Here is a 25,368-nt window from a genome sequence, read left to right on the forward strand (position 1 = left end):
TAATCATCTATAAAGGTGATAAAGTATTTCTGACCATACGTGTCCATGTCTGGGCAACATATATCTGAATGTATGATTTCTAATATGGTTGAACTCCTTTTGGCACCTTTCTTTGACTTGTTGGTCTGTTTGCCTTTAATGTAGGCCACACAAGTATCGAAATCAGTAAAATCTAAAGTACTAAGTACTCCATCATTTACTAATCTCTTGATTCTATCTATGGAGATAAGTCCTAATCTCCGATGCAATATAATAGAGGAATCTTCATTCATAACACAACGTTTAGTACCAACTTGGACATGCATAACATTAGGAGTGGAATCATTTTGTAAATTAAGAGAGAAAATACCATCAAACAATGTACCATTTCCAACAAGTTTATATTTATAAAATAGATTGGAATAACCTTCTAGAAAGAAAGGAATATCCCAAGGGTACAAGTTTTGAAACTGAAATTAAATTCCTAGAAAACTTAGGTACATAAAAGATCTTTTCTAACTCTAAAATGAAACCACCGCTAAGAACTAAAGCGCATGTCCCAATAGCTTCCACACGCGACTGCATCTTGTTTCCAGAATAGATGCTTCGCTCAGCTCCCACTGGCTTCCGCATGTTTTTTTAATCCCTGCAATGAATTCGCAATATGGATTGTAGAAGCAGAATCAATCCACCACGTGTTATGATTAACACTAGCCATATTAGCTTCATAACATACAAGAGAGATTGAAGTACCTTTCTTTTCAAGCCATTTCTGATACTTGATACAATCCTTCTTTATATGCCCCTTCTTTCTACAGAAACGGCTCTTGGACTCTTTCTTGATATCAAGTTCAGGTTCAACTGGTGCTTTTCCTTTCCACTTCTTATTGGCTTGGTAGGTCTTCTTTCCCTGAGTAGCCATGAATGCACTTTCTCCTGTTTCCATCAGCAATCGACCCTCCTCTTGAATACACATGGCCATAAGTTCATTAATAGACCATTTATCTTTATGCGTGTTATAAGATATCTTAAAGTGGTCGTACTGTAAAGGAAGAGAGTTCAAAATATAGTGCACAAGGAAAGTTTCAGACATTTCAACCTCAAGAGTCTTTAGCTGAGCCGCTAAGTCTCGCATTTTCATGATGTTCTCGCGCACACCTCTCACACTGGTGAGCCTCATTGATGAGAATTTCATAATCAGGGTGCCGGCAAGTGCCTTATCTGAAGTCTCAAACTGTTCATCAATAGCCTTCAATAATGCCTTGACATTGTTATAATGTTCAACAGAACCACGAATATCAGTAGAGATTTTGGTCTTAATGAACATAACACTCAAACGGTTCGAGTGCTCCCATTGTTCATGAAGAGCAATCTAAGCTTGAGTGCTAATTTCATTAATAGGTGGTTCGTCTTTCCTGATAGCATAATCAATGTCCATGCACCCTAAATGAAGAAGAATTCTCTCCTTCCAGATCTTATAGTTCTCACAATTCAGTTCGGGAATATCACAAATATCAGAGAAATTCGCAGGTTGCATAACTGCAAAAATATACATACATGCTTAATGAATTTGAGGTAAATAATTTAAATTGAATCTACTGAAATAAAAATTGCCCGTGGGCTAAATTTTTAATTCAATTAGATTCATTCTTTACGATAGAATTATCAATTTACTAGCAGGATATTCTATCTTTATTATAAAACTACTAAATTCTCATTGATAATTCCTGTGGGTCATTATGAAACAACAACAACAACAACCCAGTGAAATCCCACAACGTGGGGTCTGGGGATGGTAGAATGTACGCAGACCTTACTCCTACCAAGATAGGACGGCTGTTTCTGAAAGACCCTCGGCTCATTATGAAAAGTATTTAATATTTTATCCTAATTAATTATGCAACCCAATAATAAAGTTTCTTGAGTTATTATATCGTGCATAATTAATCACAATTCTAATGTCTAAAATTTCTGTAAGTGATCCTTAATTTTAAAATTTTATTCAGTTAAAGATGTTGTGGCTAATCCTCAATCAAATAAAATTATAGATCACTTAGACATTAGTCCTTATTTAATGTCTATGATCCTAAACTTGATATATAATTCCATTTAATTAAAGTTGTTGTGGCTAAATCTTAATTAAATAAAATTATATGGATCACTATACATCAAATTAAAATTTATCCATACTTCATTGCTAAAACATTATGCAATAGATTTATGTCTAAATGCTTTGCACGAACAGAGGTGTAATAGGCAAATAAAAACAATAACTGGAGCAGTATTTCATCAAAAAGAGAGAGATTAAAGCCCACTCCATTTTTACTTTATTATCACTGTATTGTCTTTTTCTATTGAAAAAGGTAAATAAAAAAAAAATTCACATAATGGATGAAGTAAGTCATCTTAGCAATGGGGCCCGCTTTATCTTTATCAAGAAGACAAAGAGAAAAGACACTTTGCATATGCACAGAAAATTTCTCTCAACACCGTATCATCTTCATCAACTGGTTGGGTCATCTCAACCCGGTTTAAACCCAACAAAATTTTCACCATTACAGACAGTGAAAACACAGTTTAAAACAACCGCAATATCAGAAGATCAGTTTCTTAATGATTTCTAGTATTAGAATTTATCAAAAGTCTCAAAATACAGATCTGTTCATGAGGATCTGTAACAACCCCATTTTGATAAATTTTTGCAGATTCCGAAATTAACAAGACAGAGGTAAAACGGTTGCTCTGATGCCAAATGTAAGACATTATAGAGCAATAGCACAGCGGAAAAAATGTGGGGAGTTTATGAAAATAGTTTTCTGAAGTTCTGGGCAGTTGCAATATGTCGAGAAGTTGGGAGTTTATCTCCCTTTGTATGCGGGCCATTATAAAGTTCAACTTACATCTCCTTCCAAATCTTTTTATGATACTCCTTTGACCCATATTTTCCATAAAAAAAGGGTAACAATGTTTTATTCATTTTTAATTCATACATTGTTTATGCAATTTGCGCATGTGCTATGTATATGGCAGGTTTTTTGTCAAGAAAAATCTTCAATTTTGCAGTGAAAAAATTATACCTATTATAACAGAGGTGTTAATGCATCAGCCTTTCACCAGATGGTCATGGGATTGTATTCGGTGGAGAAGCCAGTACCTAAAGGTCAGACTTTCTCCCTTTAATTTTTTCCTCATTCAATAAGATATGTTTAAGAGAAATTACCTCAAACTCAAAGTCATTGTTCATGGAAATTTTAATATTGTGTCAATAAAAGCGTCGAACAACGAGTAATGAACCTTACCTCACATATGTTCTTCTTCATTAAGCCACTTTCAAGTTGTTTCCTCTGTACTAGAAAATATACTCTGCTTCACTGTTACTTATGATTCCTATATGTGAGTAGTGAATTTGATTTCACTTTCTTCTTTGAATGGATTGTTTCTATTAATTGTAATATTCCTTTTTTTTTTTTTGGGTACCATTTGTTGTTTTATAGCATGCAAAGCAAGCCTTAGCTCTATGCAAAGGACTGCCACTTCTAAAGGTTAATTAGATTTTGTTGCAGTTTCTACCTTTAAATGTTCCTTTTGATCAATTTTATGGTATCAAAGGTTATTAAAAAAAAAACTATATATATAATTACAGGACAAAGACCCGGTGATGTGACAACTACAACTACAACTCAAGACTCCTATTTTTACACTTTGCGCCAATTAATCTCCTTTAAAGCCTAAATAAAGTTTCCGTAACAAAGATTTACAAACTAAACACGCTTCCCCAAATCTGCCGAAAAGGTTCGACAATACAACGCGCTGCTTCACCAATTATCCCTTATTTCACTCTCACTCTCTCTCTGCCTGTTCGTATTCCTATTCTCCATGTTCTTGCCAACATCTGTTTGCTTTAGCACTTTTTACAAGAAAGATCTTCACCAACTTCTCTTTGCTTCATCTTCACGACGCAAAAAAAAAAAAAACATTTAACTTACCCAGGTATGCGAATTTACCTTTCACAAGCACAACCAATTTCCTCTACTTTTGTCGCATTAACTATTTTCATGTACATTTCATTAGACTCCTTTCGTTTACTAAAAGCTCACTCACTTACTCCCACATCTTTTGAAATATAATTCAATAGCGCTTTAAGACTTCTCACTGTTGGATAAATTGTTCTTACAATTTGGTGAGAAAAACTGCATCCTCTTGCCTTTTGCATATGCACAACTATGCCAGTTCTGACAAAGTTCTTTATCCAGGCTAAGAAAATTGCTTCAACAATGATTTTGAAGATAGAATGCGTGATCTACTGACTAGGTAACTTTCTCAATTAAGATTGCCATCTCAACATTTTGATCTTTGTACTTAAAAAAAGGAAACTTTTCAATGGCTAGCTTTGGGTTTAGAGTGTCTATGTATGCCAGTATTTCTTCCGCTTCTATATTGATCAATATGCCTTAAGCATGGAAAAGATAAGTGCTAAAAAGGGCCTTAGCATTTTTAAGGATTTCAAAGACAAAAAGAGAGAATAAGGAGGGGTTGCACTTCTGTAACAGAGATGGAAAAAAAAATGGAAAGAGTGAAATTCACTAATTTAGGGGATGAATGCAGTGAAACAGAGCTGGGTTTTCTTTTTCTAGGTCTCGCGTGTTATATCATTGTTAGTTTCAACGGATGTGGTTGTTTTCTGAATTTGCCAGTTTGCATTGTGACCAATATTTGAATCTATAAAGCAGTCTTACTTGTATAGGTGTGTCAGTGCTTCTGGTTAAACGTGAGACCGAAGCATAGCTAGGAAAACTGTGTTTTACGTTTTAATGATTGCCGCCTTAATAGCTGATCCTTTATCGTCCACATGTATCACATTCTCGAACACCATATCCGCTTACCTGTAGTGCTAATAGTGAATAATGCTTGGATTGTAGTTTGAAGTGTAAGCTATTGTTGCATATGATAATTTTTTTCTAAGCCACTTCAATTAATTTATGTGATTGACAATACCATTTAACGAATAATTCTCAATGACTATCTTGCTTCTTAGTAGAACATTTAGAGATCCCTATATTGTATTTTGTGCAATGTACCGTTAAATTACGATAAATATGGTTTGGAGATAAAAAAAATGGGTTCTTTGTAGTTCTAGCATCTATTGTGTTTTGAAAATTGGCCAGATTTATGCCTTTGCATGGTAAAATGTAGTGAGCACATGAACAATATTTCGTCTAAGACAACTAGAGGCCAACTTTTAGCGACATCTGTGATAAACCTTGAAGATTTTGGACTAATTGACGAGGTTGTATCTACTTACACTCCACTTAACTGCAAGAATAGTTCTAAGAGCTCCGACCAACTAGCTCTGTTTGTTAACATACATCCTACTGAGAGGGCTAGGTTAAATTCATCCCAAGTTAGTGCAGGGAAAGAACTATCCATAGAAAAGAATGGACAAAAATCTGTTGCAGATTCAGTGAATGGAAAAAATGAGGATGACTATGAGATCAAATCATTGCTCTAAAAAAACACGACAATTTTATACATAAACATAATACTCCTTCACGACTCACGGCAGTAATTGCATTTCATACTCATGTTAATACAAACTCACAGTGGTTGTCTATATGCTCTGAGAGTGACGAATAGGGGTTTTGAGCTTCCTTTAGCCTAGCACCTTCTTTTTCAAGTATCTCCCTATTTCATTATACAACAATGAAAGCATGCGGAACAGATGTTGCTCCCACGACCACCTAAAAAGGTTGAATCAGAGACATTTTTGCTCAATTTGGAAATTTTGGTTTAAGAAAATAGAAACAGAGGATCTATAATGCTTGAAATTTTGCTTTTGATTTAGTGTTTGAATTTGCTTGAAGAGTTTCTGATGATGAACCAGAGAAGCTGTAATGATATTTATAGTTGGGCGTGTAGAAAAAGAAAGCGATAAACTTATGCAATTCGAGGTACCTAGGATGTTCTTCAGTTAAAGAAGATGCTTCTACACTATTCGACTTAATTTTTCTAAAATTATTTAACACTTCTTAAATAATGTTGTATCTCGAATAAACTGGAACGGGAGTACTAGGAATGTCATTTTCATTCATTATAACCACTCAGTTTAATATGGTTTTCTATTACCTCCGTTCTTTTCTTCTTCTTTTCTACATTTTTTCTTAATTTGCCTCACGTGAGAAGATAGTCCTGATATGTCAAGACTACTAACCCTTATACACTCTTAATTGGTGATTTAGAGTATCAGTTGTCACATTTAATTTTTATCTTAGTCGCTGTATCTTAGTCATTTCTTATACAGTTTTGGCTGGTGCTTCGGACTGTATATCCACAAGACATGTTGCTACCGCTTCTCTTGCTTTATGGCCTTGCAGGATATGAGGTCTCCAATTTTTGTCACATTTTTTAAACTTCTTTTAACCGTTTAAAATGGACAATAATTTCTTATATATTCTTCGTTTATTGGGTTCCTGTTTTGTACTTCAGCATCTTCTGGATGCATTATTAAGGGAACAACTTAACTCATAATCATGTACTTATACTTTCATCTTTTTCTCTTTATAATGTTTATTCTCATACTTTATAGTCAACTAGGTAATTTCAGTCAAGAAATGATCAACATGTCTTTAGGGTAGTCATGACATTGGATGTGCCATCTCAAATGATGATAATCCACCTCTATATATCTTCGCCCATTACTAATAAGCCTTTGATTAAATAATTAGCCTAGACTGTGTGCTTGCCTCTCGTCTCTTCTAACACTAATTCTCTGCATAATGCAAACTGAAGGCATACAACATCCAAAGTAGTGGCCATTATTATTTGGAGGGTGCAACCATTTCAGGTGATATTTTCAATCTTTCTAATGAGGATGTGAATAGTCCAATGGGTGCCCTCATAAGTAAGTGATCCTTTGCATTTTATATGACTTCCTCCATTTAACAGATTAGCGCTTGCCATCAATTCCCGAAGTCCGTAAATATGGTTAATGTGCTTGGTACTGATTTGAAACATATTCATGGGAGGGGTCCTTGATATCTGTAATCGTGGATGTGTGGGTTCATGACAATTACTTGGCTAATACATGCCATTTGTTTTCAGAGAAAAAAAAGACATTATGGTAAGAATCTAATTTTTCTAAGCATTAAAACTGAGAAAATGTAGTTCAACATACTGGCAAAGATTCTCTAGGAAGAAATCAATGGGAATTTGTTGCGCTTTAATTGATTACTCAGCAGAGATAGAGAGAGTTGCGGTGTTGTTTGCAGGCTCGTTGGTCCTGACTCGTGAGATAATTTTGCTGCTATGTAGCTATTCACATCATTATGTGGATGCACTGCACTTAGGTAAGTGCTTTGTATAATCTGAGTAGTGATTTAGGACAAAATTAAAACTTCAGTTGTGTTCTTTATCACAAAAAAAGCAGGAAAAGGAAAAGGAAAAGAAAATTTAAAATAAAAAGCTAAAAATGCTAAAGTATTGAGTCCTGTATATGTCCTTTCCACTGTCCCGGGTCCTTTTCACTCTACTTTGTGTATCAAAGTAAAGTAAAGTTATTAAAAGTTTAGTTTTACAAATTTAAAGTTGTTGTCGTGTGTTTGCTAATTCAGTAATATATGGTAATCAACTTAAAGTTCATGGCTGCTTTATCATGTTTGCAGGTTAGGAATTATCATTGTTTTCTTCTCGAATGAGACTTTGGTTGGTTTCATCGCTGTTGCAAAGGTCATTATTATACTGCAACAACTAAAAGAGTTGCTAGGGGTAGCCCACTTCACAAGCTAGATGCAAATAGTTTATGTATTGCCTTCTTTTTCCTAGCTTTTCAGCAGAAAAGATGAAGAAGATACCATGTCAATCTTGAACGATAATTATATTTTTATTTTTACGATTTGAATGTAATAAATCTGAGAATTGGCGTCATGAAGAGTTGTGGAGTTATACATCTCAGACCAGCTTTACTACATGGTCATCATATTTTTAAATTATTTACCTTCTTTAATGACCGCACGAAGGACAGACAAATTGATTAGTTTGTATATAAAAGGAAAATACGAAGATTCAGACTTCTTAATTGATGCATGATTTTAAAAGACTTTTCCCGTTGTCAAAAAGGGTCTACATCAATCAGAAAATATTACGTTAGCCGAACCAAAAGTGTTGGACGAAAATGGAAAGGTGCATGTAGCATTATTATGAAAAGGACTAAAAGAATCTTATCTTTTCTTTGTGATCAAACTATGAGTCAAGATCAGTCAGATATAATATTTTATGGACAAATTGATTGTCAATTAAAACAACATTCATGTCCCCCGTCTTTTTCCTCTTATTCGTCCACAACTTCTAAAGTACTAATTTTATTTTTACAAATTTGACTTTGGACGCTAAGTTCCAATGCTTTTGCAATTTGCTGTATTGACTAAAATGTTCAACGTTAGGAAAACTTACTATAGCAAATACTCTTCTATTAGCTAACAGAATAGTCCTAATTGAGTTCAAACTCCTTCAGATAAAACTAATCACAAGACTTATTTGCAGTGAACTACTATCTAAAATTGACAAAGTAAAGGATTAATGATTCACAGTGTCAGAATCAGAAATTGTACTAAAGAGTGTCAAATATAAAAAAGTAGACATACGTGAAAAATAGATAGCATCGAAAAAGTATAAGTTTTCGACGAAGGGACTGACACCCTTTAGCATAAGATGGCGGAACCCAACGACCATTAAGAGATGGCATCGAAAAATAACAAGCAAATGAAACGGAGTAAATACCAAAAAAAAAAAAAAAAATACCTTTATATAACATAATTTTCCCATCATAGTTGCATCATCCTCAACAAATACCGAAGAAAAAAAACATACGAAAAAAGATAGAAACAAGTAATTAACAACAGCACAACAGTGGCATGCCGGTATCAGCTAATTGCCAGGCGCAGTTGGAGAGATGCTACCTTTGGCCTCAATGAGGCGGCGGTGACGAAGAATCTTCCGACTTTGAGTTGATGGAATAACACTCATGAAATCGCGAGTTTCATCTTTACTGGTTGGAGTTGATGGAATGACACTCATGAAATCACGAGTTTCATCTTTACTGGTTGGAGTTGATGGAATGACACTCATGAAATTGCCAGTTCCATCTTTACTGGTTGGAGTTGATGGAATATTGAAGTTTTCAACCAGCATTTTTCTTCCAACTTCAGGGCCATAACAAGTGACACCACCAAGCAGTAACATAGAGATGAATAAAGCAAACGAGGAGGAAGCCATTATTTTTTCTCTAGACTAGATCTCATTGTAATTTGTGTTTATGAGATCGATTTATTTATAGTTGTTGTCGTAGTCTTGTGGCTATCCAGATAGCTGTCCAGTCCAATGATGATGATGTCATATGATCGTCATCGCGCACGCAATCACCGACTTTCTCCAAGTAGGCTGTTACTATATGACTTTTGATACGTACTTCCGATATTTCAATTCTCCATCAGTTCAGTAAACTATTCAGTAAACTATCAATCCATCAATTCAATTCAGTAAACTATCAATCCAGAAGGAAAAATTGAAAGGGAACGGACATGTGGCTATGATGTGATATTCCACGAATCTCTGTCGATTTTTTCCTCCAAAAAAATGTGTGATTTCAGTAGCGTCCTTAATTACTCCTATGTATTAGTGGGTAATTATATGGTTCATTTTGGACTTCCGCTATATCGAGAAACTACTCTTATTTTCATTACTAATCTTTCTTTTTTTTATTTTGTTTTTCCGTTTTACACGTTCCCTTTAATTGATTTTATCAATTGTCGGTTTTCCCTATTGGGTAATTCTCTCTAGGTGTCCATCACGGCCTTTGTATTTGAGTGCTGACTTTAATGGATTCTTCGAATTAGATTTTATTATATAGGAGAATGAAATAGATCATTAAAATCTCTAATTTTGTGAATTTTATTGCTATACTAGAAGCGCGGGCCTAACATTCCGATTTAACTGTACTTCACAATCCGATAATTTAGAAAGAGATAATTATGAAGCTACAATAAGTTAAAAATATGATCTTATAAGAATAAAATGGCAACAAGCACAAAATAAAAGGAAGCTTAATAAAATTAATTAATTGATAGCAATTGAACTTTAAATGGGATAAGCATGCCAAAATATGTCTTTCTGCTTGTTGCTTTTGCTTTAGTTGAAGAAAGATCAATACCTGTGCAAAGACCAAAAGGCACAATCGGCTCACAAATATCTTTCAAGACATGCCCCGATCGATTTTAGTTTTCTCAAAAATGGAGAAAGAAGATGCAACTAAGCATATTAGAAGCATGGACGGAAAGCTCAAAAGTTAAACTAAAGTTTGACAGGAACACAGATAGAGCTGTAATTAATAAACTATGCTCAACCCAAAAAAGAAGATATAGCCAGATTTTGAGTGTCATTAGAAGTTTGTACAGGAAGTTTTCACTTTTTTCACTTTTAATACATTCAGATAACTAAATATTCTTTGCAAAAACTATAACCAAACACAACTCCATCTTCAACTCCAAACTTGGAATGACCATTCAAAAAGTAACTGCTCAGGCCATACCGACCGCTTTACTCTTGAAACTAAAGAAAAATATTGTAAATAAAATATAAACTGCTTTTTCATTTGCCATTTTTCTGTAATAGTTCAATTGTTTTTAAATAAAATAATAATAATAATAATAAAAAAATAAAAAAGAGGAAGAGATCACACTGAATTGGGGAGGTGGGACATATGGATTGGTGAAATTATTACACTGAGATTACATAAATCCTTTCAAAACTTTATCATTATTATATATACAAATTAAACACGACTACATATAAATGCTTTCCTTCCACACACCCAAAGACAAAACAACCAAACGAACACACACTCCATCAGTGTCACAAACATTTTACACATTCCTAAATATATTAGGGCTGCATATCGATCGGTTCGGTTCGGGTTTCAAAATTATCGGTTTAACTTATTGGTTATCGGTTTGTAAATATATTAAACCGTTAAAGAACCGTTAAAATATCGGTTAATGGGTTATCGGTTAATCGGTTTTTGTATGTTATCGGTTCGGTTATCGGTTTAACCGTTAAGATTTCACACAACAAAAAAATTGCTTGACCACAATATGAATGGTGACTGGTTAAAATTGAGGTAATTGGCAGGTTTATCCCGCTTAATCATGATTTATAATTGACAATGGGTTTCAACCCACAAAAAGATCAAGAAATGGATGTAGTTCCATATATGACTTTTCTTCATTTGAAAACTAATAATGTTAAAAGAAGGTTATTTTGCCACCATCTTTCAAAAGGTTATATTAAAATCACTCCTAACCCATAAACAGAACATAAACAAGCAACAGTTGAGTTTAAATCTTAACATACATCATATGCAAACACAACCTGAGACTTCTATATATACAGAACATAAACAAGGCAGCAAAGCATCTTAAGTGTATAACCAACAAAACACAATACTATGTTTCAGCCTTAATACTATCAAGAAGGCAGGTTGTTAATCATCTTTACATTTCTCCATCATTCTACGGTCTGCATCTTTACAGGGGTTAGTAAACTACCTATGAACGCCAACCCTACTGACAGGACCATAATTAAGCTATAGATTAGAACTTAGAAAATAACCCATAGAACAGCTTCTAGTGGGCACTGGGCAGCAGCGACAAAGGCAAAACAGTGCACAACAACTTAGTTAAAGGGTAGAAGTGTAATTAATTAAATTGTTATCGGGTTATCGGGTAACCCGTTAACAAAAATGGTCAACCCCCGACCCGACCCAATAAGCCAATAACTCAAAAACACCACCCGGAACCCGAACCGGTAATCCATTAACCCGAACCATTAACCCAATAACCCAATAATCGGTTCGGGTTATTGGTTTAACCGTTAACATGCACAGCCCTAAAATATATTGCATGGCCAGCTTAGTTCATAAACTTTGTGTATCCTCCTCCATTGTTGTGATGATGGTCATATTAATGGCTGCAACTATGCAAGAAGTGGGAGCAGCATGAGTAATAGTAATTGTCGTCATATTCTGGTCAAATGCAGAATTCCATCCTCTGGTCCAAGCAGAAGAGGTCACTCCAAAGTATTTCCCATTTCATGATTAACATATTTGTAACATTTTATGATTATGAAGAAGCTTGAAACAGAGGATTTGCATATTGATTTTATACACTAAGGTTTTCCTTTTTTACTTTTTTCTTCTGGTTTAGGCATGGTGCTATAGAAGTAGAATAGTGGAGCTCTAACAGCAATAACAATAATAGCAGTAAAGAAAAAGATCATCACTATATTTCTCAATTACCACTTTTTGATAAAGACTTCAAATTTAGCACAAATTCAACAACATGGACTGAATTCCCTCTATCAGTGTAATAAAAACTTCAAATTTAGCACAAATTCTACAAAAGCAGCAATTACATGGACTGAATACAAATGTAAATATAATAATTACCTGAACATAGCTATGTTCGCCTGTCCAACCATCATCAGGCTGAGACAATACCAGCACAACCTTAACCCCAGAGGATGCCCAGTTCTCAAACCTATCCTATAAAAGTTAAAAGACAAAGAAATCAGACAACACATACAAAATTTATCTTGTATTCTGTCACCATGAAGACAGAAATTGTCTACATTTTGCAAGCACACAAACAAAACCTGGTATGCCATTCTCTTCAAATTCTGTGCACCATAATATAGCCGAACATCAGATCTCTTGTCTGCACCAAATCCTACCTCAATCAGGGATCTAACTGGGCTGGCAAAACCAAATTCGAGATAAAGGAGTGAGCTACAATGGAAAGAAAAAAGATAAAGTGAAACATGAAAACTAAACATATTTTCCATCCTTCCACTAAAAAACATTGAATGCTAACCCAGGTACTATAAGTGAGATTTGAAGCTGCATGATACAAACTCCAACCCTTTTTACATTAGGAGAAGTAGGCCCATCTATTGAAGATTGCAACTTATAGGGTTGATGAACTTCAACTTTATACAATCAACTCAGTACTCACAAGATAATAATAACTTTGTCACATGCAAGGTCATACAGAACTATAGAAGAAAGTCTAGTGCAAATGAGATTTCTCTTTGCTAAAACATTTTTGAATAAAATTACAAGAGAGTATAAACTTATTAAAGAGTTCTTAAATACTCGAATTATTAGACTTATCAAAGATCAGAAGATTGACAATTCATCTAACCTTTTCACTGGGTCTCCTTTTTTTTTTTTTTTTTTAATATCTAGAATTAAATACTAACAATAAACATTCTCAACTGTTTTAGTCCCCATATGCAAATGGACATTGGATTCACACAGCAAAGGAAAAAAATCACATCATCAAAATGAGACCATCTCAGAGAGCCTTTGAAATTGAAGTGCATACGGGTATACTAAGATGAAACGTCAAATCTAAATAGATATAAATATCGACTAAGATTAACTAATCTCATGTGATAAGGCAAAGTAAGTTAAGGTAACCTAACATAAAGTAGCATATTAACTTACTTGTAAATCTGGAGCACTGGGGCAGCAAAAAACCTTAAATAACCAGCATAGCATCCTTGCTAGTTAATCCTCCATAGTTCCCAATGACCATCCCACTACCGGACGAGACTGTACCATTCATATGAGAACCACAAAAAGGTTTTGTTTTTAGTAACTAAATATCCCCAAATAAGGAAGATGTTTCATGCGATTAGACAACATAAAGAGTGTCAGAATTGTGAGGAAAGAAGAAAGTCTAAGTTACATTATATTTCAAGCTTATCAATTCAAAGTCAGGGAAAGAATAAAATATCAGTGGAATTATATCTACTTCTTTGCACAAACTGAGATGACAAAATGGACGTGCCTTGATTTCCTTCAACTCCTTACTTAATGCCGCAATGGAGTCATCACTACTGGTCAGACGTACAAAATCAAAAACCAATTTTTACCAAATTCCATTGCACTACTAAGAAAGAAACACGGAAAAAAAAAAAAAAAAAAAATTGCCTCTGTAATCAATTGAAACCATGAATTACCAATATCATTCTTAACATAGCCACAAAAGTAATGACAATACTAATAAAAACATTAGCTGCTAACTAATAACCTAATTTCAATGCTTTGATAAACTACAATAGAACTGACAATTTTAAATGTTTGAACAGGATTTTCATCAATATGTTATGTGCAAAGGAAATAGGACCTCCACACCTGAAAGCAAATAGCAGACCATACTACAGGAAAACAATAAAGCATAGTACTAGCAATATACTATGTATTCGAATTTCCAGTGAAAATAAATAATGAAAGGGCATATACATAAGATGACACCAGCAAAATATAATGTAAGTTAAGACTCTGGTCATTCACAATTTATGGTAAAATAAGCAATTACTTCTTCACGGACCATTCAAAGAAAACCGTACTCCTTTTGGCATTTCCCATCGAATGAAACATATTCTAATAACTGGATCGCTTCATACCAGCTATAACATCACTCTTCATGATTTCAAGAGCTTCAGTTTCTCTGTAATCCAAGATCATTCCTAGATATTTGAAAACAGAGGAGCTTTGAAGGTCCAAATGTGTAAATGCTCCATAAGATCATCAGGAATATGTAACAATTGCGCAGTTTGGCATGTTTCCAGTTGGAAGAACACATGTTTAGCATAACTGTTCCTCCAACACCTGCACGCACATAATAATGAAAGGATTTTAGCAGAATTTTTAGGTACATTAGGATTGCAGATTAAAAATATTAGACCTTACCAGAGCATCACACATTAAGTGGGCATGATACTAATATCTGGACATGTCTTTTGACCACAATCAATCACTTGCTTCCTACAACAACAACAACATACCCAATGTAATCCCACAAGCGGGGCTCAAAGAAAGACAAAAGGTTACAATTATAAAGCCCAATTTTCTTCTTCTTCTTTTTTTGGCAAGTAAGACTTTCTATATCGATAATTATCAAGCAATCTATACAATTTCATAGCTCAGCTAATATAGCTTGACATTTCTCAAACCGATTTTCAACGTCCTTTTTATAAGACAACAAAGATAACATATTATAGTACACTCATAGAACTGTAATGAGCTTTCCTGCTAATACCATATTAGCTTTTCATCCCTTGATTTAGAATTCTGAAATTCAAAAGTTTTATGGGGTTACGCACGCAAGAAAAGCAAGGTATAAATAGAGGTTATGAGAGGCAAAGCTTATCTTCGGCGAGTGAAATAATTAGCTTCAAGTTGTATAGCTTCAATGCTTTAGTTATTTTAGGCATATTATCAAGCACCGTTGCAGCATAAGTGTGAAAATCAAATACACATACAAACATGCATCTAGAAAATCCAAAAAAAGAAATGTCCAAAAGAAGAGAGAACTATCAAGTATCCACCAAATCCCATTACCAATAAGTGAATGCATTAAACAAACAAAGAAAAGAAGAAACAAACAACAATCACAACAAAATGTAAGAGAAACCAGCACACTCCAGCCAAAGATTCATAATACTCACAGAACATTCTCAATTTCTGTCATAAAAGGACTCTCTGCAAACAAAAGGAAAACATTAAACAGCAAACCGAGGCTGAATCAACGAAAATATAAAAAAGAGCAGTTTTGTCCAACGGATATGAATCAAGAAGCCGAGAGATTTTGTTTGTTTGTTGGGGCTCCTGCTTGCTCTTTGAAGGCAGTGAGTGGGAAAAATGAACTAAAGTGTGTACACGCGTACCATTAAGGAGAAGTGCAGAACACGTGTCCATGGGAAAAAAGACAAAGGTTCAACTATCAATTTCAATTAAATAGTACCATTCCTGTTGCTTTTTGTACAACCATTCATTGCCTTGTTCGTACAGCACAAGTTAGTACAACACCCAAGTTGAGCAGAATAAAGCTCACAGCAGAGCAAATTCAGAACTCAAAGTCAAAGGTCGTTATAGATGCATATGGGTGTAATTGTTTTAACAAAACCAAGAAAGAGGGGAAAAATTCAAAGAGAACTCACCAAAATGAGCAGAACATTAAAAGTAACCAAACAAACGGGATAAATGCAGAAAAACCAATAGAAGCAGAGCGATATAACAGAGTAAGAAACTTGGGTAAGTGAGTTCATTCATGGCAAATGAAAGAACAAAATAAAAAAAAAAGAATTAAGGGGAATTAAACTTAGCTTCAAATTCTTTCTTCTTCGCAACTTATATTTCAATCTTGAGTGAGGATCAGTTAGATAGAAAAAAAAAAGGGGGGGGGGGGGGGGGGGGGGGAATGGAGAAAGCAAGCTAGTGGGCATGGAAGAAGTGACTGGAGACGGTAAAAGAGTAACAAAAGAAATATTATACACCAACTAATGGAGAAGAAATGAAAGAGAAACAGAACAAATCGTAAAAATAAGGCAGAGAGAAGATGGTACCTTACTGTGTAACTCTTCGATGGGGAAGACAAATGAACAGAAAAGAAGTAGCTAGCCACTTGGCTAATGAAGGGGCCTCAATTGAAGAACGAAATTACTAAAATGCCCTCGAATAACATTCATTATTACAAAATTGCCTTTGTTCGTCCTTGTAACCTTTGTTCGTTGGACTCATGCTTATTATATATACTAGATTGCTTATGCCCGTGTTGCGCACGGGGCTAACATTTCAGATTATAGTGTATTTATGTATATGTAGTTGTGTTTAGATAATCATAATATATATATATAAACTATGTTTAAAATACGATTAATATAACATTGTAGTTTGTGCTCCGTATCTAAAACTTTACTTTATTCGTGTTTGCTACGAAAATTTATTAATACTTTTTAAAAGAGAAGATTTGTTTAAAAGAAAACTATTTTCTTCTCTTTGAGATAAAATAATAGCAATATTTAAGCATCAGTTGATACTTTCAATTTTAATTCGATTAATTTAAAAATGTAAAATACTTATTATTTTTTATCAAATTTTGATTTGGATAATTCTAATTCAAATTATTAAATTAATTTTACATGTTTGAAACGAAACAAAGTAGAAATTAATTTTCTATTTAAAAGAAGAAATGCTATTTTTTAATTTTTGGTAAATATTCTCGGTTTAACTCATTTTACTTGTCATGTTGTCTTTTGCATGGTTTTTTAAGGAAACGCGAATTAGAATTAGAATTTGACTAATTTATCTTATTCATTATTTGATCTTCATTTGATATTAATCTCTTTTCACATTTATTAGAGTAAGAATAAAAATAAAAAGTAATTAAATTGTATGTTATTTTTATATATATATATATATATATATATATATATATATATTTTAAGTATATTTATTTTACTAAACATAATAAATATAATAAAGTATTTCTATCTACTTTTTAGAAGAGTTGGGGTAATATCAAGTATAAAACGTCATTTTTTTTTTTTGCCTTAAATAAAAAAGTGGGTGGGACCACAAAGGATTTTTTTTTACTCTTAAATAAAATAATAGGACTGAACACGGACGATGATGTTGTCTCTATAAACTGGTTCTTCTATATAGTAGTAATAGTAAAGTAATACATATAATTTTTTTATCAAAATTTGATTTGGATAATTCTAATTCTAATTATTATATTAATTTTATATATTTAAGATGAAACGAAGTAGAAATTTGATTTTCTATTTAAATGAAGAACTTCTATTTTTTAATTTTTAGTAAATATTTTTTGTTTAACTCATTTTACTTGTCATGTTGTTTTTTACATGTTTTTTAAGGAAACATCAATTAGAATTATAATTTCACTAATTTACCTTATTAATTATTTGATCTCTATTTAATATTTTTTTTTTTATGACATTAATCTCTTTTCACATTTATTAGATTAAGGAAAAAATGAAAAAGTAATTAAATTCTATCTTATTTTAATATATAAGTATTTTAAGTATGTTGTTGTACAATAATTTCATGTGCTCCCACTAATGGGTTGATACGCATGTGGCAATGAATCCATCATTATTGATTTAATTGTTTGATTTTCTAAGCACTTTTTTTTAACATTGTTTGTTTTTTTAATATGGGATTCATTTTTTTTTTAATATTAGTTGTTGTTTAATATATATGGGGCCCACATTTTTTTTTCGAAGAGTTTGGATGTGGTGGGTTCCACTTTTTTTTTTAATACTGGTTGGTGTTTAATATGGGGTCATGAAGAGCTTCTATTTTTTAATTTTTAGTAAATATTTTTTGTTTAACTCATTTTACTTGTCATGTTATTTTTTACACGGTTTTTAAGGAAACGTCAATTAGAATTATAATTTCACTAATTTAGCTTATTAATTATTTGATCTCCATTTAATATTATTTTTTCTTTTATGACATTAATCTCTTTTCACATTTATTAGAGTAAGGAAAAAAATGAAAAAGTAATTAAATTCTATCTTATTTTAATATATAAGTATTTTAAGTATATTGCTGTACAATAATTTCATTTGCTCCCACTAATGGGTTGATATGCATGTGGCAATGAGTCCATCATTATTGACTTAATTGTTTGATTTTCTAAGCATTTATTTTTTAACATTGTTTGTTTTATTAATATAGGATTCACCTTTTTTTTTAATATTGCTTGATTCTATTAATATGGGGTCCACTTTTTTCCCGTGAGTTTAGATGTGGTGAGTCCCACTTTTTTTTTTTTATTGCTCGGTGTTATTTAGTATGGAGCCCACCCTTTTTTTTAAGGGACAATAGACGATGAAGCATGGGTCTAAACCCATGCTTTATATAGTTTCTTCTTTTTCTTTATTTTTATTTTTTATATTGCTTGGTGTTGTTTAGTATGGGGCTCACCCTTTTGAACATTATTAGTTTGCACTATTTTTATGCATAATATATATATATATATATATATATATATATATATATGTTCAAAACACGATTGATATAACATTATAATTTGTGATCCGTATCTAAAACTTTATTATATTAGTGTTTGCTAAGAATACAAAGTCTGAACTTTTTTTTTTTTTTACATTGTTTATTTTTTTAATATGGGATTAACTTTTTTTTATATATATATATTGCTTGATTTTGTCAATATGGGATACTATGTTCAAAACACGATTAATATAACATTGTAGTTTGTGCTCCGTATTTAAAACTTTATTATATTAGTGTTTGCTACGGATACGCATGGTGTTTAATATGGGGCCCACAATTTTTTTTTAACATTGTTTATTTTTTAATACGGGATTTACTTTTTTTTAATATTGCTTGATTTTGTTAATATGGGGTCCACTTTTTAGGGGGGGGAATTTTTATTTTTTTATTTTTATGGGGGGGCCCAAAATTTTTTATTTATGAGGAGGGGCCCACGACGGATGACGAAGAGTGAGTTTTGAGTAAAACTCACTCTTCTAAATAGTAGAAAAAATAAAATAATATTAATACTAGAGGGTGTATGCCCGTGCTGTGCACGGACCTAATACTTTGGATTATAATGTATTTATATATATGTAATTGCGTACAATTGTAAAAATTTATGTATTGAATAGTTAGTATATGTATTTTATATTAGGTAGTGTTATTATGGTTAATTTTCAAGTAGTTATTGCCATTTAGGATTTAAGTCACATCTTAGGTGAATGAAACTGTGCAAGTAGAGGGTAGCCACATTAATTAGTATCACATTTTTAAATGTTGGGTCCGTGCGCAGCGCGAGCAATATTGTAAATAACAATAAATCCTGAAAAAGAGAATACCTAGGGGTTTACTAATGCATCAGTGATGCATAATACGATATCTAAATAGAAATTTTTAACATAATTCAACTACCTATAAAAGCATACACGATATCTTAGAAGATGAAAGTGAATAAATATAAAGGTAACCATTTAATGAGAAATGATAGTTAGATAAATATAATATTACAGGCCAAACTCACCAACCAAGGTTCTTCACACAACCTTGTCTAGTGGGTTTAAGATATCTTTCAAAGAAATGAGAAGCTCAAGCAAATCTTTGATCAATTTTACAGATATTGCTCTTCCCAAAACCAACGTAAAAATCGTTCACTTTCACAATATTCAGGGATGATTTAAAATATCCAACAGTAAGAAGATTATCGTAAGTAATGAGGTAAGATAGTATAAGACAACTAAAATAAGTTTGCACTGTTTATGCATATATACATTTGTCTATTACATTGATGATTGCACTGTCATATATACATCATTTATACCACATATTTATAGAAAAAGTATTTTCTTAGTACCAGTCATGCATGTTGTAGTTGTGCGACGCCATGGTTGACAAAATACCTGTAGAAATTTGTTGTTAAAATTAGTGCAAGTTTTCAAGTAATGGATGTAGAGTGTAGTAGTAATGCAGTTCAGCTAGCTGTGTCATGTACCTTTTTAAAGCATGGGGCGTCACATATGGTTGTAATGTAGCTTTTCAAAAAGGCAGTCTTGTGGCAAAAAGATAATAGCTTGACAGTGCATTGGCAAAAAGATGTGCTCCAAAAATTTGTTGGCAAAACCTGATAACAAAATGATGCTAGCTTTGGTTAGGAATGTAGATGTTGAAAGTAAATGAAAAAACCACAGGGTTCTATTAGTCACTCCAATTGATAGATCAGCATTAGACAAAAGAGGTTTAGAGATATAAAGAAAGTGTTTTTTTATCAATTTGTCAGCCTCTTGTTCTTACCCTATCTAAACATGACAGTAATCTAATGTATAAAGTAATTCATGCCATATGCAGTGGAAAAGCTATAAGGGATAATCTGAAACTTTCAAATCTCATAGGCTTAGAAGATGGCGTTTTAATGCTTCATTTTTTTAGTCTTAACATCACGTTTCTATGACAAAACTCCATCTTTTTACTACTTCAGATTCTTTCAGACAGATTAAAAGTTAGAGATATCCATTAGGCACTAAACTTAAAAAGACGCACAAGTAGGCAAGCACATAGCTTTACTTAACGTCTATGCTTCTTCATTGAAGCTTCCTCTGTGTATAACTGCTCAAAAGAATGGGAAGTGAACTATGCTTGAGAAAAAGCAAATGAAGATTGGTGGTGCAGGAGGGTGTGTGACATGCAATTATACAGGAGATGGAGAAGGGTAGCACTATATAAATAATAAAACAGATAATTGCAGATCAATTGTATTAAGACTATTGACTTTGGTACTAAAATATGAACAAAATTATGGATTGTTGTCGAATTTAGAATCTTTACCTGAAAATTGAAATAAGAATGTGGTTCTGAAGTCGTTCTAGTAATGTAAGAATATGAATCTTCCTATCTGCATCACAGTAATTCAGAACACTGCCACAGAAGTAACACTTCATCAGTTATAACCTGCATGTTCATTGCAGGTTTCAATTTTCTAGTTAAATGATAATACATCATAGGTTTACTTAGTTATTATGTGTGTTTATGGTTCGATGTGGACTTCGATATAAAGCAGACTTACACGCTGCACATCATCCAGCTATAAGCAAGTTGGCTATATGCATGAGTGGCGGCTTTCTGAACATCCAGATGGTTATAAGGCAGTTGGCTATATGCATGACTGGCGGCTTTCTGAACCTTTGGAAGGTTAAAATAAGTGCCTTTCTTAGCTCAAATACACATCAACACCTACATTCATGTTAGTATATTGCTCAGGGGAAAATACCATTCACTTCTAGCAGAAACACAAATTTAAGAAGTTGAGTAAATGGAAAAAATTACCATTTCCCTAAATCGCTATTGTTCCACTATAGATAACACGCATTAAAAACCACGTCATAATTATTTAAATATTCACAAACAATGTTATTTGCTTCAGATATGGCATCATTGCATGTGTGTGAAACATTTTGCGGACTACCAAAGGCATAATCGCCAAAATCACACTCATTCATACCAGAAATCATCCTATTAGAACAAAAGTACTAATAGGTTGCAGGAACACCACTATAAAGTCTCGGAGGTAAATTCTCCGACAAAATAATGAAATAGTTCAGCAAGCTTATACACATACAAATTTCTCAATATCATATAGTATACATCTATTATTATATTAAAGATTTTAATGAGTCTAAATGAGAAATATATTGTCCCTGCATCTGATGCCCATAATTACAGCAATCACTCAAAGCATACAAATATACAATAAGTTTAAGTTATATATATGTGAAGTGTAAAAAAATTTATAACATCAGGTCATCTTTACCTTTACCTGTTATAATAAGTTAACTGCTGCTTTATTTTTAAGGTATTCTTTGGATAACATGATAGTAGAAAAATAATCTTTACATTGACTGTGCATAAAATTTAAACAAAATATGCATGAGATTTTCCCCCAACTTACTTACCATTTATTTCAAAATCTTGAGTGGTTTTTATCATAACCCTATTTACTATTGTTGCTTACCTGGAGGTCTCTAAAATCAACTGCACCAGCAAAAATATATAGATTCAGTATGCTGACCTTGCAGTTGACAAACTGTTCCATCTAAATTAATGATTTATCTCATATAGACTAATAATGTAGTAATAAATTTTTACTCAACGTAATTTTAACGTGTTAATAAAATATCTAATTTACTCTTTTTGGTATCTTTTAGTCACCTGATTCTGTGAAGAAAAATAAATGTACTGTCAGTGTACACAAGGAAGCAAAATAACATAGAACTTATCGCACGTGTGAACCGCATCGCCTTGTAATCGTTGTAATCAATAGGATCCTCATGCTTTTTCTTTTCTCTAATTGCCATGTGTTCTTTCTGCAGAATTACAAATCAAGGTTATAAATTACGAATGATTCAAACAGCAATGTAGTTATTTAACCACTCTCTGACTTTGGACTCACTCTTTGTTCTTCAAGAACTTTTGGATGATCATGAAGATATTCGACAGCCATCACAGAAGTAGTGGAAAGAGTACAAAATGGTTATGATTATATCAATCATCTCATCATTTGTTAATTTTGTACCTATTTGCTTCTTCATTCATCAGGTAACCAAGCATATTGTGTTGAGTTTGCTTGAAAGCTCCTCTCCTTTATGAGTGTCTTTAGTAGGCTGACAATAATTTTCCTTGCCTGAAGGAAATTTTCTTATTAGATGAGTACTGTCTAAGCTTCTCATAATCACACAAGTTTATAACATGTTAAATTACACTGACAGTATACACTTGAAACATAAAACTTGGAGGTACCTGCAGTAGAAATACATATCAATTATCCGGCACTTCGTTTTTGCTATATGAAGCCTCTTCTGCTCCTTTGGTCTTTGGAACTACTTTTTCTTATGTAGCATAAGTGGCAACAACCAACAATTACAAGACCAAAGCTCACCTGCAATCGGTAAATCCAATAGGAACATGGGAATAAAACAAATGCTTTCCAAAAGCAGGTGGTGAGAGGGCGGAAACACAGATGTGATCGTAAGAAGGCGAGCCTAAACATAGAGCGAACAAAGATACAGAATTGAAAAAGAAGATAAGAACAGAGGCCAACAAAAGAAGAAAGGTCAATGGGAAAATCGGGGAGGAGTGTGAAAAGGTGGAATCCAGTTGCAACCCACAAATATTAGTATTACAAGCAAAAGGCAAAATTAATGGAAGAAGCTCCGTTTCAAAGATATGATTGAGATGGGTGATTACTGGGTGGTGATTCGGTGGACGGTGGTCAGTGGTGGATGAATCAGTTGTTGGGTTTTTCTGATAGAGCTAGGAGGCGATGGTTTGATTTCAGATAGCTATTGCCGGAGTTCACATGGCAGATCGTTCTAGAAGCTTGGAGTGTGTTTGGAAATAAATATCTAGTATTCTAGTTACCATTTTGCCCCTGTATGAGTGAGTCAAATGAGAGAGGCAAGAAGCAATTTTGGCAATACCACGTGATAGGCCCACAGGTGTACCATTATCAGTGGGTCTTATCACAGTTACAATTACGGAAGTGCCCTTGGTCGTTCAAGGGCTCATTTGCTAAATTCTTTTGGAGCAATTCAGTGGGTAATTCCAGCAAACATTGGGTGACTTGGGCAGCTTTATGTTATCCTCAGGAGGAAGGTGGAATGGATTTCAAGATGTATCTAAGGCCTTGTTCTCAAAACTTTGGTGGAATTTTAGGACCAAACAATCATTATGGAGGATGTATATGAGTAACAAATACCTTAAAAAAGAACATGCAGTGACTGTTCAGTGAAAAAGAGGGACATATATTTGGAGGAAAATGATCCAGTGCCGAGTCATAGTAGAAAAGGAGATTTGGTGGCAAGTGAAACAAGGACTACATTTGCAAGAGAAAACAAGAACCCAAGACTTTTCAATAATACAAATAGCTTGTACCATCATACAAGTGGGTTACAAGAGAGTAATTTGCACTTGGATCAGTTCAATAAAAGTGATTCGGTGTGTGGTATTAGCGTCGTATGATGCTCAACCTATTGAATCATTGATATTGAGCTACCAAATGCAAAACACTCTGAAACGAGACTCAAAAAAAATAAATAAAAAAAATACAGACATCATACAAAATGGATACAAGCAGCAATGACAAAAAACTCAGAACAACAGCATATGGAAGCAAGTTCACATCAAAAGAAAATAATTAACCAGCAAAGAGAGCAATGGGGAAGACGAAATCAAGCAAAAGGTCACCAAATCAATGCAGGAAAGCAGAGGAAAAGAACAAAAATCAAGATTCCAAGAAAAGGCACCTTCGATCAATGAAAAATGATGACAAATCCATAGCGATCATGGTCCGTGAAGCTCAATATTTGAAGAAGAGAGATCGTCACCTGAACTTTACTTTCCTATTTCATCTTTTATTCTTCTGGACCTTTCTTTCCTTTTATTGCTTAACTTTAGTTTTTGTTGGACTTATCTCAATTGAGATATTATTAATAAAATAAACCAGTGGGACACTTCACTGGTCATGTTTTAAAAAAAAAAAATAGTACAAGTAGAAATCAATGTAAAGCAATATAATATTATCCTTTATTTCACCAAATTGGAAAGGATTTTAAGTAGTATAATAAATATATTTGATATTCTTCACTGGAAAATCAGTATAAAAACATAAAAAATCACTGTTAATTCATTTTGTATCTGCTAATTCCACAGCAATTTAAACGCTGTTAGAAGTAATCTGAAAAGCCTGCGATGGAAATACAAATTTAGTACATACGTGTACTTTAACATTAACAAAAAGAAAACAGAAAAGGAAAAGAGAGGCCAAAAGTAAAAGGAAAAGAGAAGCCAAAAGTAAAACAAACAGAGAGAGAAAAGTCAAATTGAGACATCAACGCGGGACCCGCATGGGCATGATGCAGAATTTCGAATATTGCCAAGCCAGCGCGTGGCATCAAAACAGAAGTGGACCCAGTTTATCAGCA

At 33.2% G+C, this 25,368-nt stretch overlaps 2 protein-coding genes and 2 long non-coding RNA genes across 54 annotated transcripts; 1 reads left to right on the forward strand and 3 right to left on the reverse strand.

The window, feature by feature from the left end:
- Positions 1-402: 402 nt before the first annotated feature.
- Positions 403-1,306, reverse strand: LOC132626146 (uncharacterized). Its single transcript, XM_060340904.1, has 2 exons — positions 733-1,306; positions 403-625 (listed from the first exon to the last, which is right to left on the reverse strand). Exons 1-2 carry the CDS (start codon positions 1,304-1,306, stop codon positions 525-527), a joined length of 675 nt encoding a protein of 224 aa, XP_060196887.1. The 3' UTR covers positions 403-524.
- A 446-nt stretch (positions 1,307-1,752) lies between these two features.
- Positions 1,753-7,940, forward strand: LOC132626147 (uncharacterized). 40 transcript variants are annotated; one of them, XR_009577118.1, is made up of 4 exons: positions 2,411-3,139; positions 3,474-4,290; positions 6,766-6,877; positions 7,638-7,940. XR_009577118.1 is itself a non-coding variant. In XM_060340906.1 (4 exons), the coding sequence occupies exons 1-4, from the start codon at positions 2,990-2,992 to the stop codon at positions 7,640-7,642; spliced, it is 348 nt and encodes a 115-aa protein (XP_060196889.1). In that variant the 5' UTR covers positions 2,416-2,989; the 3' UTR covers positions 7,643-7,940. The 40 variants fall into 40 exon arrangements, 2 of the variants coding, with proteins under 2 accessions (XP_060196889.1, XP_060196888.1); XR_009577101.1 differs by having other exon boundaries at positions 2,412-3,139; positions 3,474-3,969; positions 4,233-4,290; positions 6,278-7,940; XR_009577114.1 differs by having other exon boundaries at positions 2,412-3,139; positions 3,474-3,969; positions 4,233-4,290; positions 6,766-7,940.
- Positions 7,941-9,952: 2,012 nt separating this feature from the next.
- Positions 9,953-16,499, reverse strand: LOC132626150 (uncharacterized). The gene is made up of 7 exons (XR_009577127.1): positions 16,438-16,499; positions 14,783-14,857; positions 14,497-14,701; positions 13,532-13,639; positions 12,679-12,778; positions 12,473-12,568; positions 9,953-10,180 (listed from the first exon to the last, which is right to left on the reverse strand). It is a non-coding gene; the product is annotated as an uncharacterized LOC132626150 (long non-coding RNA).
- A 3,537-nt stretch (positions 16,500-20,036) lies between these two features.
- Positions 20,037-25,009, reverse strand: LOC132626151 (uncharacterized). Of its 12 annotated transcripts, none has more exons than XR_009577137.1 (9): positions 24,691-24,971; positions 23,186-23,324; positions 22,839-23,069; positions 22,598-22,752; positions 22,342-22,420; positions 21,456-21,622; positions 21,218-21,307; positions 20,388-20,516; positions 20,037-20,295 (listed from the first exon to the last, which is right to left on the reverse strand). It is a non-coding gene; the product is annotated as an uncharacterized LOC132626151 (long non-coding RNA). The 12 variants fall into 12 exon arrangements; XR_009577138.1 differs by having other exon boundaries at positions 22,401-22,420; positions 24,691-24,964; XR_009577135.1 differs by having other exon boundaries at positions 22,671-22,752; positions 24,691-24,961.
- Positions 25,010-25,368: the final 359 nt, after the last annotated feature.

This window comes from Lycium barbarum, chromosome 2, assembly GCF_019175385.1.
Source record: "Lycium barbarum isolate Lr01 chromosome 2, ASM1917538v2, whole genome shotgun sequence".
Classification (NCBI taxonomy): domain Eukaryota; kingdom Viridiplantae; phylum Streptophyta; class Magnoliopsida; order Solanales; family Solanaceae; genus Lycium; species Lycium barbarum.